Source organism: Notamacropus eugenii, chromosome 6, assembly GCF_028372415.1.
Source record: "Notamacropus eugenii isolate mMacEug1 chromosome 6, mMacEug1.pri_v2, whole genome shotgun sequence".
Lineage (NCBI taxonomy): Eukaryota > Metazoa > Chordata > Mammalia > Diprotodontia > Macropodidae > Notamacropus > Notamacropus eugenii.
Genome location: NC_092877.1, coordinates 191196863 through 191212338, shown reverse-complemented (window position 1 = coordinate 191212338; position 15476 = coordinate 191196863). Strand labels below are relative to the sequence as shown.

General features: G+C 36.0%; 1 protein-coding gene across 1 annotated transcript in view; it reads right to left on the bottom strand.

Moving 5' to 3' along the window:
- The window catches only part of ZNF654 (zinc finger protein 654), a 108596-nt gene that overhangs the window by 21655 nt on the left and 71465 nt on the right, over window positions 1–15476 (bottom strand). The window contains exons 4-6 of the mRNA XM_072621648.1: window positions 9025–9160; window positions 5098–5300; window positions 4463–4602 (exon numbers count right to left, since the gene is read on the bottom strand). Of these exons, the coding sequence (XP_072477749.1) occupies window positions 4463–4602; window positions 5098–5300; window positions 9025–9160 (479 nt within the window). The remainder of the gene's footprint in view (window positions 1–4462; window positions 4603–5097; window positions 5301–9024; window positions 9161–15476) is intronic.

The window sequence follows — 15476 nt, the reverse complement described above, 5'->3', positions numbered from 1 at the left end:
TAACTCATATGGGGTCCATCCAGAGGAAGAGCTTAGTAAGAATTATAGAGGCCAAGGAGGAATAAGTCGTGTAGTACTGAAATCTCAGTCAGCAATGTCACCAGCTAAATGAAACTACAGACTTTGGAATCTTGAAGAAAAGTTTTTCTTACTTCTAAATGAAAAGGAGCTCCAATGTACGTAATATTTTAGAGGAATTAGTAATACAGATTTTTAAAATCTGAAGTATAAGCCTACTGAATTCAGGATGTTAAAAATGGGAAAAGGCATGAAACTTTTTCCCTTGATCTGTTTCCTTAACTATTTATTAAGAATGAATTAATGAAGTGAAAGAAAAGTATTTTAAGTGATACATACACAAAGGTAAGACAAGCACTGCCCGCATAGAACTTACATTTTAGGCAGCAGTGAAAAGGACAACGCATAAAAAGAGAATGGAGGCCAAAAGAAAGGTATTCTGGCTTAGGAAGTCACAAGGATAGGGAGGTGAACCATAAAGGAATCAACTGACATATCCTTTCCAGGAGCAAAGTGGTGTTTTAATGATTACTCTTCCCACAGCAAGAGAAATATGAAGTAAAAATTCAATGGCAGGGCAGATGGTGAAGAAATCTACCAGAGTAGGATGACAGGAAAAGGCAAAGTTTCTATTGGTCAAGCCACCCAGGGACACTCTTGTCTGTGATAAAAGTCTTGAGGAGAGGTCTCTGGATGTCACTGGAAAGTGAATGATTTCAGGAAAGATTAGATTATTGGAGGTATATATTCTCTAGACCTAGAACACAAAACTAATTGAAACAATTCAATTAAGTGGAGATACTTTGTTCAGAGATATAATTTTAAAGCATTTCTTAAACATAAGATAGATGTCTTGAGATCTAGAAGGAATAAGGCCCTGTTTTCTGCAACTGAAAAAGAAATATGAACCAATTTTGGATTATGATATAGTTTCTCTAGCTTTCCAAGGAAGAAGAACAGTAGATGATGAGGGTCAGCTTTAAAGACTTTTTTGACTGGGTGGGGGTAAAGTAGGGGATGGAGGGAATTCAAGAAAAACACAATGAGGACATCAGGCAATTGGGTAGCTGGGGGCACAGTAGATGCAGCATTAGGCTAGGAGTCAAGAAGACTCATCTTCTTGACTTCAAATGCAGCCTCAGACACTTCCTAGTTATGTGACCCTGGACAAATCACTCACCCCATTTGCTCCAGTTTCCTCATCTGTAAAATGAGGTGGACAAGAAAATGGCAAACCACTCCAGTAACTTTGCCAAGAAAGCCCCAAATGGGGTCATGAAGAGTCAGATATGATGGAAAAATAACACAATGAGGACAAAGGGCTGCCTACAAGAAAAAAAGATTAGACTCTGATATACCATCTCTGTTTGATTATGGTAGTATCCTGTGGCTATGGACCACCACTCATTTAAAGTTACATACCTCACCCCCAGCCTCAATTAAGGGTTTTTCTGGCTTTGGCAAAGGAGGTTTTAATGAATTGATTGCAAAATCCTTGGTCTTTTTAATTTTTAGGTAGTTCTATTTCTATGAGATAGACCTTAGTCCTTACCACCATTCTTCCACTATCCCTACTCTAAACCCTGCCCCCAACTTCACTAAGATTTTTGGAACATTCTGTATATTAATATATTCCATTGACTTGACAGAAAAGATTGTGAGGCTTATTGTGAAAGGTGGTCAAAGGCATCCTTTGTTGTGAGGCTTGCCTATCTTTCCTCATCAAATATAATTATGATTCCAGAAAACAAGTATTTTTCATCAAATATGGAAAGCTTATTTAATCTCCTATGAGATCACACCATAATAAAAGTAGGCATGGTACAGGTGATCACCATACTTATAGATACTAAACTCAAAACCAAGTGGTTTGCATAATAGGGAAAGAAATAGCTAAAGTTTTCTGAGATTCTTCTGAAAAAATCCTCCTGCAATACTCAGTCACCTAAAGGTAATACCCCCTCTGATACTTAATCATATACATGACCAATGAAGACTTTTATTGCATTGAAGCCAGTCTGATAAGTACTTCTGTATAGAAATCTAATTTGGAAATTAGAGTATGGGGTTGGAAGACTTAGTAGTTATTACTAGTAACCATGTAGTAGCCAATCATGAGACTACTCTGCTGTGGGGGTAGATGTAAAATGGTAAGAATCTAGTTAAATGTGAACAATTTATGCCAATTGGCAAGGAAAAAAGGAACAGCAGACTCGGAACAGCAGAGACTAAGGCAGCTTAGTTAAAAGCTACGAAGAGTTACAAGAGCTCAGCCAGGATCTGTAATGATTCCAGGGAAATATTTCTAATTTATTCCATTATTAGAACCTTGTCAGATTACGGGGATTTAGTTTGAGCTTCTAGTTGAAAGCTAAGAATTCTCTGGGGGATGCCTCATTCAAAGAAGATCTGGGAATGGAGACAAAGAAGAGATAAATATATGCTCTATCACAGGGCACGAACAAGCTTCTAACTCTGGTATCAACACAAACAATAATGACAGTGTGTACGTATCTGTCTTCAATCCCAGGGAAATGGACATGCATCAAACCTGACTTCTTCCTAGTATATGGAAACAGGAAAGGCTCCATCAGATAGCTGGAGTCAGATAGAACCAGGATATATGCAGATCAGCAGAAATCATTTAAAGACAAGGTTCCTCCTCTGGATTGCTTGGTAAAAGCCTATAGGCTTGGCTTTGGGTGAAAGCCTAGCTGTTTGTATTTATGACTCTAGGCTGATTAGTAAATTATCCTTGGTTGAGCAGAAGGGCCCTTATAGGAAAAAATGCCTGCTTGCTATATTCTTCTGTGTCCCCAACCCCCCTCCCCCGCCCCCGCTGCACTATATTAACATAAGAAGATTCAAAGTACAAAGAATATACTCCTTTGTGTCTACATAGTTAATTGATAGTTAATTGAAAATATTTTGGTAACAGTTCATAATTCTGTTAAATTAATAAGCTTTAATAAGCTTTTAATTACCATTACTTCAGGGTCTGCACATACTGATGCATCCCCTATGCATCCATACCATTCTAACTGTACAGAACGAGGATAAAGGGTAAGCAGGCCCATAGAGAACGAACACTAAGAGAAAGCAAAGTAAGAAACTAGGGGTCCAAGGGGAGGACTAAAAGATGTTGGGAAGGCCCCTGAGGTTATTAAGAAAGGAATAGAAAGGGAACAAAATGGAGAGAAAGAGAAGAAAGCAAAAGACTGATCACTTAAATAAAATTTGGCAGAAAAGGAAAATTAAAAAATTTAGGATAAAGGTTAATGGTCCAGAAACCGAGTAGATCTTTAGAGTCAAAAAGTGCTAAAGTCTTATTCAATGCCCCAAAGTGCAGAGATTACAATCTGGCTGACCAACACAGAAGGGGAGGCCAATTCCTCTGGATTTACCTAAATTCTAGTACTGTCAAAACTAACACTTAGACCAAAAGAGAAAAAAAAAAAAAGCTACCATGGTAGCTGTCCTGAATATAGCCTGGGAGCAGAGAATATGTTCTCTAGTACCAAGGAAACTTGGGATAACTAAGTTTTCTAAAAACTCTGAACAGTATGGGAATTTTATTTATTTTAATAGCTACCTAATGATTCCTCCATCTTTAGAAAAGCTATACACACACACACAGGATGTTACAGTAAACAGTGTTTTAAAATTATTTCCTCACACAGTACTAGAAATAATTACATTTTTTATAGTAAGCTTTTGAATGAGTAAAATCTGGAATTTGAAATCATGGCTAATTCAGAAAAAATAAAAAATTCCCCCTTAAGATTTTTGGCAAATTACTTTTCTCAGTAAGAAAAAAAAATTTCTTCTTTTAAAATTAAAATGGAACACCAAAGTAATAAGAAATAAAAAAGAAATTATCTGATAGTTTTATAAATTCTAATGGCACATTACAAATGACAAAGTTAGTGTGAAGGGAAACTCCTTGAAGCATAGATTGTTCTATATTTTGTTTTTAAATCCCCAGAGCCTAGGATAGGTCCTTATTTTGGGTAGATACTTAATAGATGTCTGCTGCGTTGAAATGAATTACTACTTTTTCTTAAAACGTTTCTTATAAATTATTTTTTGAAAAAATTTCCCTATTCCCAATCTCTAATAAATTTCAATTTTACCTCAGATATAATTATGTAATGAAAAAATGGTTCCATAAACCATACTATTTCAAACAAAAATTTATATTCAAAAGAGAAAGTCTTTGATCCCCTTACCTCTAAATCTCTGAACTACATAATAACGTACAGTAAGTATATCAGAAGATTTGCTTAAAAGGTTATTCATTTGTTGGTTAGTACAAAGAGACTTTGCTATTCAGGAGAAAAACTAACACTCAACACCACTTTATTTTACAAACACCCATCCCAAACTCTGCTACCCAACAATTCTCTCCTTCATACTGGGAGAGTTCCTTATTAGAAACACTTACCAAATACAATACATGTCCCCATTCTGGAGCTGTGGAATGAGGAATGATTCACAGAGCTGCAAGGCTAATGTAGTCTTGCCTTCTTTTTCGGTGTTACAGATGATATCAATTCCATTCTTACAATCAGTTCTCAATACATGCTATAAGTTTAAAATAAGATTGGTTCATACAAATAAATATACATAGTGGTACAGCTGAAACTAACTTATATTATTCTATAAAAGACGTGCTTAGTTTTCTTCCCTGAAGGTCTATTTGTAAACTGGTAAGAGTTGTCTAGGGAACAGATTCATTCACCAAATTAAAGGCCAGAAAAGTTAACATCCAGTACCTTAAGAATTGGTTGAAAATGGAATTACTAGGTTTCCACAATTCTTATTTTTCTTTAAATTAGTTAACCTCTTTTCTGTCACATCAAAGCTCAACACAATTTTTTTTGATATCTACTCTGCTAGTTTCATTATTTGTTTTGTTACATCATTTGTCACTCAACATAAAAATGAGATACAATAAGTTACCAGAAAAGAAAAAAACTTGGTTAGTGGTTTGCTTAGAGAATTAACCTAAAAAAGAATATGCAGATACACAACCAGTATCTCACTATCTAATTCACTAGATTTATTCTCAGTTAGTACCTCCTGGAATAGTTGATCTTCTAATGGAGACATATATAGACATGTGAAGAATGCTTGATGGAAGTACAAATCTTTACTGATATCTGGGTGATTAATGCAACATTTGATAAGAGCCATTGCCTCTGGTATACGTTCACAAGCAATAAGGTATCTGGCACGCAGTTCAAAGAACAGTGGATTTTCAGAGCTCAAATATTTGTTAACTATATTAGAAAAGAGGAAAAAAAAAGAATGTTATTTAAGAAATAGAACTTAGCAATTCAGTGTTCCCTGAAACTTTACTACTTTAACATTCCAGCTTACAAAATAATATATAATTTGTTTTGCTTTCCTTTAGCAAAATTTAATTAAATTACTGGAAAAGGGGTGAAACAATGATAATAATGTAAAGACTTCAAAACTCAGATAAATGCAGTGACCAATTATGACTACAGAGGACTAATTGTGAATCACACCTTCTCTGCCAAGATGGTGGAATATAAATTTGGAATGAAGTATATAATTTCAGACTCAGCCAATTTGTGTGTGTGTGTGTGTATGTGCTTCTGTGTGTGTAGGTTCATCACTGGGGAAAAAGGGGGGGGGGCGTGTCAAGCATCCAAATTATCAACTTTCTTATGAGTCAAAATTGTAACTAGTATTTTAATTTAGGTTTTTCTATCTTTACGCTATATTAAAAAGTTCCTAAGTTAGACTGTGGGAAAGCAAGTCTAAATTACTGACAAGTGTAGCTGGTTTGGTCATTTAGACTCAGGTTAGACTTATGTAATTTAGAGTCACATAATTCTGACTGTAGTTTTGGTCTGTACCTATGATTTTCATCTTTGTAGAGAGCTCTAGATGAAGAAATTCTCTTGAGCAAAAACTGTTCTGCAATTTAAAAATACTTAGAGAAATGATTGGAGCACTGAGAGGTTATGTGACTTGCCCAGTGTGATCCCAGTCACTAACTGTGGAAGATTAGACATAAAGACAGGTTTTCCAGAAGTTCTAGGTCATCCTGACTCTAGTTTCTAGAGCCAGCCTTCTATCCACTATTCTACACTGCTTCTTTAGCATTTGTTAAAAGTAATAACGTGTGTGGGGTGTGTGTGGGGTGTGTGTGTGTGTGTATGTATGTATGTATGTATATATACATATATGCCAGATAAGAGTACTTTGGAAATCCACTCTAGTTTAAAGATAAGAATTATGATTTATTTCTAACCTAAATAAAAGTTTATAACATATTCTCTTTATAAATACTATTAATTATTTGCCCCTACACAAATTATCGCCATTTCCAAACTGCCTTCAAATATAGGCAGTCTCCCACTTCCTAATGAGTTACGGTCTTAAGTTATTTATAAGGAATTAGAATGACTATATTTAAGGTCACATATATATTATATACACACGTTAATACATTATTACTTTCTACTAGAATGACTTTTCCTATAATAGGCATAAGTGTGTGCACTTCAGTTTCAGTTCAGTTTCAATTCAGCCTACAAAGACCAACTCAACATAAAGTACCTTAAGCAGAGAATAACGGTACATACACCATGAGACCTAACTACTATATGTAAACAGTGTTACACAGCATCAGTGATAAATTACCGTGCATTCAGCGTTCTGATTTGGAATGTTAGGAACCCATGCCCTCTGTAGCTCTAGCAGTAGGACTGAGGTCTCCTCTCACAGGTGCTCCTTCCCATGCTTTGAGATGCAAAATTCAATAGAGTAGGTTGCATTAGAAGAGGGGGCTGGAAAGAGGGAGACCACAGGGCCACCAGATTCCCCCTGCTAGTCATGTCTCAATTCTGTCTGGTGTCTCAAGGATTTTTTGGGGGGTGGAGAGAGGGGAAGGAGCTCCAGGATTATAGTGTGTGTCTTGCTTTCTTCTTCCCTGGGTTTTCTTTTTTCTTTCATTAATTCCCTATGAAATAACATAGCTTTTCCCCTATCATCTTGTATAAAGCAAACAAAAGCCTTCTGATGATTTCTGAGAGATTTTATTGCTAAAAATAAGAAAATGGCTTCCTCTATCATCTCTCACCTGTCCCCTTCCCTCATTTTTCCTCACTTTTTCATTGTAATCTTATGGAAAAGAAAAAAGATCCATACAGGTGATAAATAGTGGGTTTGAAAATAGAATCCATACACATTTCAGAAGACTGAATAACTTTCCTGCACATTTTTATAATAAAAACTAGAGCACTAGGACCAGAGAAGTAGAAATAGCAGCAATCAGCTAAAATTCCTAACTCTCCCCCAGTCCTGACTACTAAGAACTTGTTATGCCACTGGATTAAAGACTTGGCTTCAAAATTTTATCTTATTACTTATTTCTTTTTAACATTCATTAAAAAAAAAAAACCTGAGAACATGCCACTGGATTAAAGACTTGGCTTCAAAATTTTATCTTATTACTTATTTCTTTTTAACATTCATTAAAAAAAAAAAAACCTGAGAATATGCCACTGGATTAAAGACTTGGCTTCAAAATTTTATCTTATTACTTATTTCTTTTTAACATTCATTAAAAAAAAAAAACTGAGAAGGCAATAATATCAATTATACATGTGGAATCATGTAAAACGTATTTCCACTGGCAATGTTGTAAAGAAAAAACAACAAGAAAAAGTAAGAAAGTGAAAAAATGATACATCAATTTGTACTCAGAATTCATCAGTTCTTCATCTGGATTTTTCATCAGAGATCTTTTGGGAATTGTCGTGGTTCATTTTATCGATCAGAGTAGCTAAGTATTTCACAAATGATTCATTACAATACTGCTGTTACTGTGTACAATGTTCTCCTACTTTTGCTCACTTCATTTTGTATCAGTTCATATAAGCTTTCCCCCAGATTTTCCTGAAAAGATCCTACTTGTCATTGCTTAGTACAATAGTATTCCATTATAATCATACACCAAGACTTGTTTATCGATTTTGCAACTGATGGTCATTCCTTCAATTTCTAATTCTCCGCCACCACAAAAAAGATTTTTTTTTTGGTGCATATAGATTCTTTTTCTTCGTGGTATTTGTGGATCAAAGGGTACGTAGTTTTATATCCCTTTGGACACAGTTCTACATTGTCCTCCAGAATAGTTGGGTCAGTTTACAACTGTACCAACGGTGCACTAGTATTCCAAATTTTCCATATTCCTCTTCAACATATCATTTTTGTTTTCCATTGTGTTAGTCAATCTGATGGGTATGAGGTAGTACCAGAGTTGTTTTAATTTGCCTTTTTATAATAGTGACAGAACATTTTTCATATGACTATTGATAACTTTGATTTCTCCTGAGAACTACTTTTTCATATTCTTTTACTATTTATCAACTGGGGAATGGCTCTTATTTTTATAAATGTGACTCAGTTCCCTATATATTTGAGAAATAAGAAATAAGAGAAATTTGTGGGGAAAAAAAACTTCCCCCAAGTTTCCCGCTTTCCTTCTAATCTTGGCTGTGCTGGTTTTGTTTGTGCAAAAGCCCTTTTAATTTAATGGAATCAAAATTATAAATTTTCAGTGGTGCTCTTTATCTTGTTTGGTCATAAATTCTTCTCTTATTCATAGATTTGACAGGCAAAATTTTCCATGGTCCCTTATTTTCCTTATGACATGATCCTTTATGTATAAATCTTGTACTCATTTTGACCTTCTCTTGGCATAGAGCGTAAGATGTTAAAGATCTTAGTTTGTAATCTTAGAAGCTTACATTAATATTATATTTACAATCTTGATATTGAGGTTTGAGATTTGTTTAATATATTTATTTTGTCATTTATTATTTTTGTCACTTTGGTCACACATTTAACATATACTTAGAAACTACTCAAGGTAGAAACACTGTTGTAGAAGTGATGTTATATTGCCCATTTTGCTTTAATGGTAACATGATCGATTCAATATTACTTTATGTATGCTTTAAATACCTATATCCTGAGACATTGGCTTGGCCTTAAGAACTGCTTGCAACACTGGATCTTCCCATGGTCCACCATCTCTAATAATTCGAGTTACCAGTTCCAGATTCACATTTCCATATCTGCTGAGGTGGTTCTGGCATTCCTACAAGGGAGAAATAAGTTCAGTTTTCTGAATTTAAAGGTATAGTTTCAAAAGTTGAAGCAAGGTTATATGATTAATGAAATAAAGAAAATAAACTGTTGGAAAACAATATAATCTTCTTTATTAGGCAAACATTTATATTCAAAGTGGCAAATGATTTCACGTGCTCAAATTTATATATATATTGCATATTTTTTAAACTAATGAATTTCCCCAGATCAACCTCCATATAAAAGTGGTATCTCTTTCCTCATTCTCCAAATATCTTTTATTTTTAAGTTATTCTGTTTATTTTTTTCTTTTAAAAATTTATTTTTGCAAACATTTCTTTCCTTCCCATTGTCTCTCCCTATTTAAAAAAAAGAAAATCACCATGAGAAAAGTAAACATTAATTTTCCTTTTACTCTGTAATTGATTTTACCCTATGAACGGCTTAAGGTTCTATCTCTGAACTTAATTCAGAATTCAACTGGCCTCCACTGCATGAAGTTTAGAACTTGCTTATCCTCTTGCTTATCACTGTTTAAGTCTTGCCTCAAAGCAACTCTGCTATGCTCAGAGATGTGGGTGGATGCCAGAGACGGATGTCTGGTTTGCTATCCAAAGAAGTCTGACTTTGCAGGTGGTCTCAAACAAGGAGTACTTCTCAGTCTCAGGAGGGAAGCTAGCCCTTATTCCCAATTTCCAATCATTCCTACCGTTCCCCATCTCTCAGCTATGTAACAATTTGGTATCATGTCACTTACCATGTCCTGTACTCCCTGAAACCCTATTAAAGGGGAACTGACCTTTTGCTAGGGGTCTTTGGCATACATTGAAGCAAGCCACCAATCCCTTTATTAACAGACTGACACACGGTTAACAAACTCCTACCTTGCTCCGAGAAAATGTTCTTCAGCTTACCTTTGTGGAATTTCACTCCACAACCATAAATACGAATAGTCCAGCAAACTAAATTCCCACAATGGTCATGTCTAAAACTATCTTTGTTCAGTATTTTAAGTTCATCACCTCTCAGGCAAGAGAGTGGAATGTTCCAGCTTTTGTTCACTAAACTCATGCTGTTATCTTTGCACTGATAAAAAGTTCCAAAAGTTCTAAAAGTCTTTCAAAGTTAAAACAACATTGTATAAACTGATCTTCTAGTTCTGCTCATGTTACACTTCATCGGTGCATAAAGGACGTTTTAGTTTCCACTAAAACTGTGCATTCTATCATTCCTTATGACCCAACCATATTCCAAAACATGCATTTATAATTTCTTGAGCCATCCTACGTAGCATTTGAGGTAGATATTTTTGGACATGACTAATGTGGGCATTTGTTTTGCTGAACTATTAAGGTTTATTAGGAGTAATTTATAGGGGGGTATTGTGTTGGTTTCCAGTTTCAGTTACTACAAAAAGCTGTTTGTACATGTAGGTCCTTTTTTTTTCCTTGTGAGGTACAGGCCTTGCAGTGGTATAGCTGGACCAAAGGGTATGCATAAGTTTAGTAACTTTTTGGCCCTAGTTTCAGAATGGCTGGACCAATACAGAATTTTAGCAAAAGTATGAGTATACTTGTTTTCCTATAGCCCCTCCAACATTTGTCATTTGCCCCTTGTCATCTATACTAATTTAATGGGGATGAAGCAGAACTTGAGAGTTAATTTAATTTGCACTTCTCTTTTTATTGGTTATTTAGAACATTTCTTCAATTGGTTGTTGATAGGTTGGATTTCTTCCTTTGAAAATTGCCTGTTCATAGCCTTTTAACATTTGTCTATTGGAAAATGCTTATAAAATGGTCTTATAAATTTGAATCAGTTCCTTATATATCTTGGATAAGGGACCTTTATCAGAGGAAGCTGCTGCAAAGACTTTTTTTTCACCAGTTACTGATTTTATTTTTAAGTTTAAATGTATTATATTTGAGAAAACATTTTTAATTTTATAATCAAAATTATCTACTTTATCTTCTGTGACTATTACTTGTTTAGTTATGAATCTATTCCCTGTGCATAGATGAAAAGTAATTTCCTCCTAATTCCTTTAATTTGTTTATAACATCATTAAAAAGGTGATTATTTTAAACTCACTAAAGAAGTAACACAAATTCTTATCATGTGTAATCATGATATGACATGAATGAATCAGTATTCATTTTTTTAATTAATTTATTTAACTTTTAACATTCATTTTCACAAAATTTTGGGTTCCAAATTTTCTCCCCATTTGTCTCCTCCCCCCACCCCAAAACACCAAGGATTCTAATTGCCCCTGATACCAATGTGCCCTCTCTTTTGTCATCCCTCCCTTCCCTTGTCCCCATCTTCTCTTTTGTTCTGTAGGGCCAGATAACTTTCTATACCCCATTGCTTGTATTTCATATTTCCTAGTAGCAAGAACAGTACTCGACAGTTGTTCCTAATACTTTGACTTCCAACTTCTCTTCATCCCTCCCTCCCCACCCATTCCCTTTGGAAGGCAAGCAATTCAATATAGGCCATATCTGTGTAGCTTTGCAAATGACTTCCATAAAAGTCATGTTGTGTAAGACTAACTATATTTCCCTCCATCCTATCCTGCCCTCCATTGCTTCTATTCTTTCTTTTGATCCTGTCCCTCCCCAAGAGTGTTGACTTCAAATTGCTCCCTCCTCCCATTGCCCTCCCTTCCATCATCCCCCCACCCTGCTTATCCCCTTATCTCCCACTTTCCTGTATTGTAAGATAGGTTTTCATACCAAAATGAGTGTGCATTTTATTCCTTCCTTTAGTCGAATGTGATGAGAGTAAACTTCATGTTTTTCTCTCACCTCCCCTCTTTTTCCCTCCACTAAAAAGTCTTTTGCTTGCCTCTTTTATGAGAGATAATTTGCCCTATTTCAGTTCTTCCTTTCTCCTCCCAATATATTTCTCTCACCACTTAATTTCATTTTTTTAAGATATGAGCCCATCCTATTCAATTCACTCTGTGCTCTGTGTGTGTGTGTGCGTGCGTGTGTGTGTGGGTGTGTAATCCCACCCACTACCCAGATACTGAAAAGTTGTAAGAGTTACAAATGTTTTCTTTCCACGTAGGAATGTAAACAGTTCAACTTTAGTAAAGTCCCTTATGACTTCTCTTTGCTGTTTAACTTTTCATGCTTCTCTTCATTCTTGTGTTTGAAAGTCAAATTTTCTTTTCAGCTCTGGTCTTTTCATCAAGAATGTTTTAAAGTCCCCAATTTCATTGAAAGACCATTTTTTTCCCCTTTAGTATTATACTCAGTTTTGCTGGGTAGGTGATTCTTGGTTTTAGTCCTAGTTCCTTTGACTTCTGGAATATGATATTCCACGCCCTTCGATCCCTTAATGTAGAAGCTGCTAGATCTTGTGTTATCCTGATTGTATTTCCACAATACTTGAATTGTTTCTTTCTAGTTGCTTGCAATATTTTCTCCTTGTCCAGGGAACTCTGGAATTTGGCCACAACATTCCTAGGAGTTTCTCTTTTTGGATCTCTTTCAGGCGATGTTCTGTGGATTCCTTGAATATTTATTTTGCCCTCTGGTTCTAGAATCTCAGGGCAGTTTTCCTTGATAATTTCATGAAAGATGATGTCTAGGCTCTTTTTTTGATCATGGCTTTCAGGTAGGCCCATAATTTTTAAATTGTCTCTCTTGGATCTGTTTTCCAGGTCGGTTGTTTTTCCAATGAGATATTTCACATTATCTTCCATTTTTTCATTCTTTTGGTTTTGTTTTGTGATTTCTTGGTTTCTTATAAAGTCCTTAGCCTCCATCTGTTCCATTCTAATTTTGAAAGAACTATTTTCTTCAGTGAGCTTTTGAACCTCCTTTTCCATTTGGCTAATTCTGCTTTTCAAAGCCGCCTTCTCCTAATTGGCTTTTTGAACCTCTTTTGTCAATTGAGTTAGCCTAATTTTTCAAGGTGTTATTTTCTTCAGCATTTTTTTGGGTCTCCTTTAGCAAGGTGTTGACCTGCTTTTCATGCTTTTCTTTCATCTCTCTCATTTCTCTTCCCAGTTTTTCCTCCACCTCTCTAACTTGATTTTTGAAATCCTTTTTGAGCTCTTCCATGGCCTGAGGCCATGGTATATTTATTTTGGATGTGTGGGATACAGAAGCCTTGACTTCTGTGTCTTTCCCTGATGGTAAGCATTGTTCTTCCTCATCAGAAAGGAAGGGAGGAAATATCTGTTCACCAAGAAAGTAACCTTCTATAGTCTTATTTTTTTTCCCTTTTCTGGGCATTTTCCCAGCCAATGATTTGACTTCTGAGTTTTCTTCCCACCCTGACCTCGCCTCCAGATCCATCCAGCCAGCGCTTGGGGTCTGAGATTCAAATGCTGCTTCCCAGCCTCAGGGCTTTGGGCGGGGCCGGGCTGCTATTCAGTGTGAGATTAAGTTCAGGTGCTCAGGTAGGGGCAGGGTCGCCACAGGGCCCAGTTCCCTCAGGGGGTTTATGTGGAGACCTTCAACAATGGATCCCAGCTCCTGCCTGGTTTTGCATCCCCTGTCTGCTGCTGCCCCCAGCTGCTGCTTCCCGAGGGGGCCCAAGCCAGGGGGACACCCCACTCCCCTGTCAGCCACCCAAAAAGACTCTCTCGCCAACCCCTGCCACCTGTGGGTGGAGGGACCCGCACGGCCACTAGAGAGGCCGTCCCTGAAGCCTGCTCGGATCTGCTCCTCCCAGTGCTGCGCAGCCAAGGCAGGGCTGGGCTCCGCTCCGGGTCCGGTGCGCGACAGACCTTTTCGCGTCAGGTTTTCTGGTCTCTTTGGAACAGAAATCTTGTCAGCTCCGTTGTTCTGTGGCTTCTGCTGCTCCAGAATTGTTGGGAGTTCTTCATTAAAGATATTTTATGGGCTGTGGGTTCAGAGCTAGCATATGTGTGTCTTTCTACTCCGCCATCTTGGCTCCTCCCCCAGTATTCATTTTTAAAAAGCACCAAGTTGCTAAAGGAAGCAAGAGGGCTCAGAGTACAGGGTCTCCTACTTCAAACTTATTTTTCAGGAGGTTACCAAGGTATTTTAATGACATTTTATTTCTTAAGGCAGTTTCTAACATGCATGTTTATACCATAATGCAAAAATGGTCTAGGGCAACATTCTTATATTAACAGAAAAGTTCTGATCACGTTCAATGATGATTAGCTGTTTATTGTTTATGAAGACATTCTGACTATTCCTAGGTATTAAAAAAACATCTTCTTTAAACTTTTGGCAGAACCAAAGCTACTCTGGACATATAAAAAGTTTATCCATAATTGAGCAGTTGAGAATTTTTGTCCCAAGAAACACACAAAAAGTAAAGGTGAGACTTAAATAAACTACTTAACACTTGTATATGGCTCTCTGGCTCTCAGTCCCTGGGCATAAATTTCTTAGCTGTCTATGGTTAGTTAGTGAGGTTATCTTATCTCTGAGAGGTTAAAGATTAACTGGGCCTAAACAAGGTGGAAATGAAAGTGCATTTACTATTAGGAGTCTGCCTTTTATGTTTTGTGGATGGAGAACTCTACATTTTCCCCTTACCTTTTCGAAAAGACACAATGTCTCAAAAGGTTTAGCCCATTACAGGTTTAGGTAACTCTACTACTTGGCCATAAGGATATGGAGCAATAAACCTAAACACTGTGATCATTTCTGAAAATACCCAACACCTATTTGTGACCAGAGATTATCTGTGTCAGAGTTGGAAAGGAAATTATGTACTTTTTCTCAAAACAGTTATTTTTTATGTTAAGCACAAACATCAAAAGATAACAGAAAAATATATAATTAAAATACAGTATAAAGTTAACAAATGACTTTACTAAAAAACTATTATAATTACTTCTAAAAGTTCAGAGATCCATTATACCTTAGACAAGGATTAAAAAAATAATTTGGACCTATATATATATATATGTATGTATGTATGTATATATGTATGTATGTATATACATCTATATATGTCCAACAATGTGTTTTTGTATTATTCTGTGCCTTCGATAAGTTCCTCTAATTTTTCTCTTTTTTAGCCTAATACCAGTATGTGTATATGATTCTGTCACATTTTTCCAAAATATTTTCATTTTGACTTAATGCTGTTAATGATCACAGCTGATTTTTAAGAAGTAAAATAGCACAGACTTACAGCACACTGATTAACACCCATCTAAAGAGCAATGGCAGTGAAGCTATACATACTTTGAACCACTGAAATTATTATTATCTTGTTCCCATAATTTAAACCCCATTTTAGTGAGCTTACGGAATTATTAAAATTGCTACTTACCTAAAGGCTGATACAATGAAAATTCTTGTATAGTGTACAAAGGGGGTATA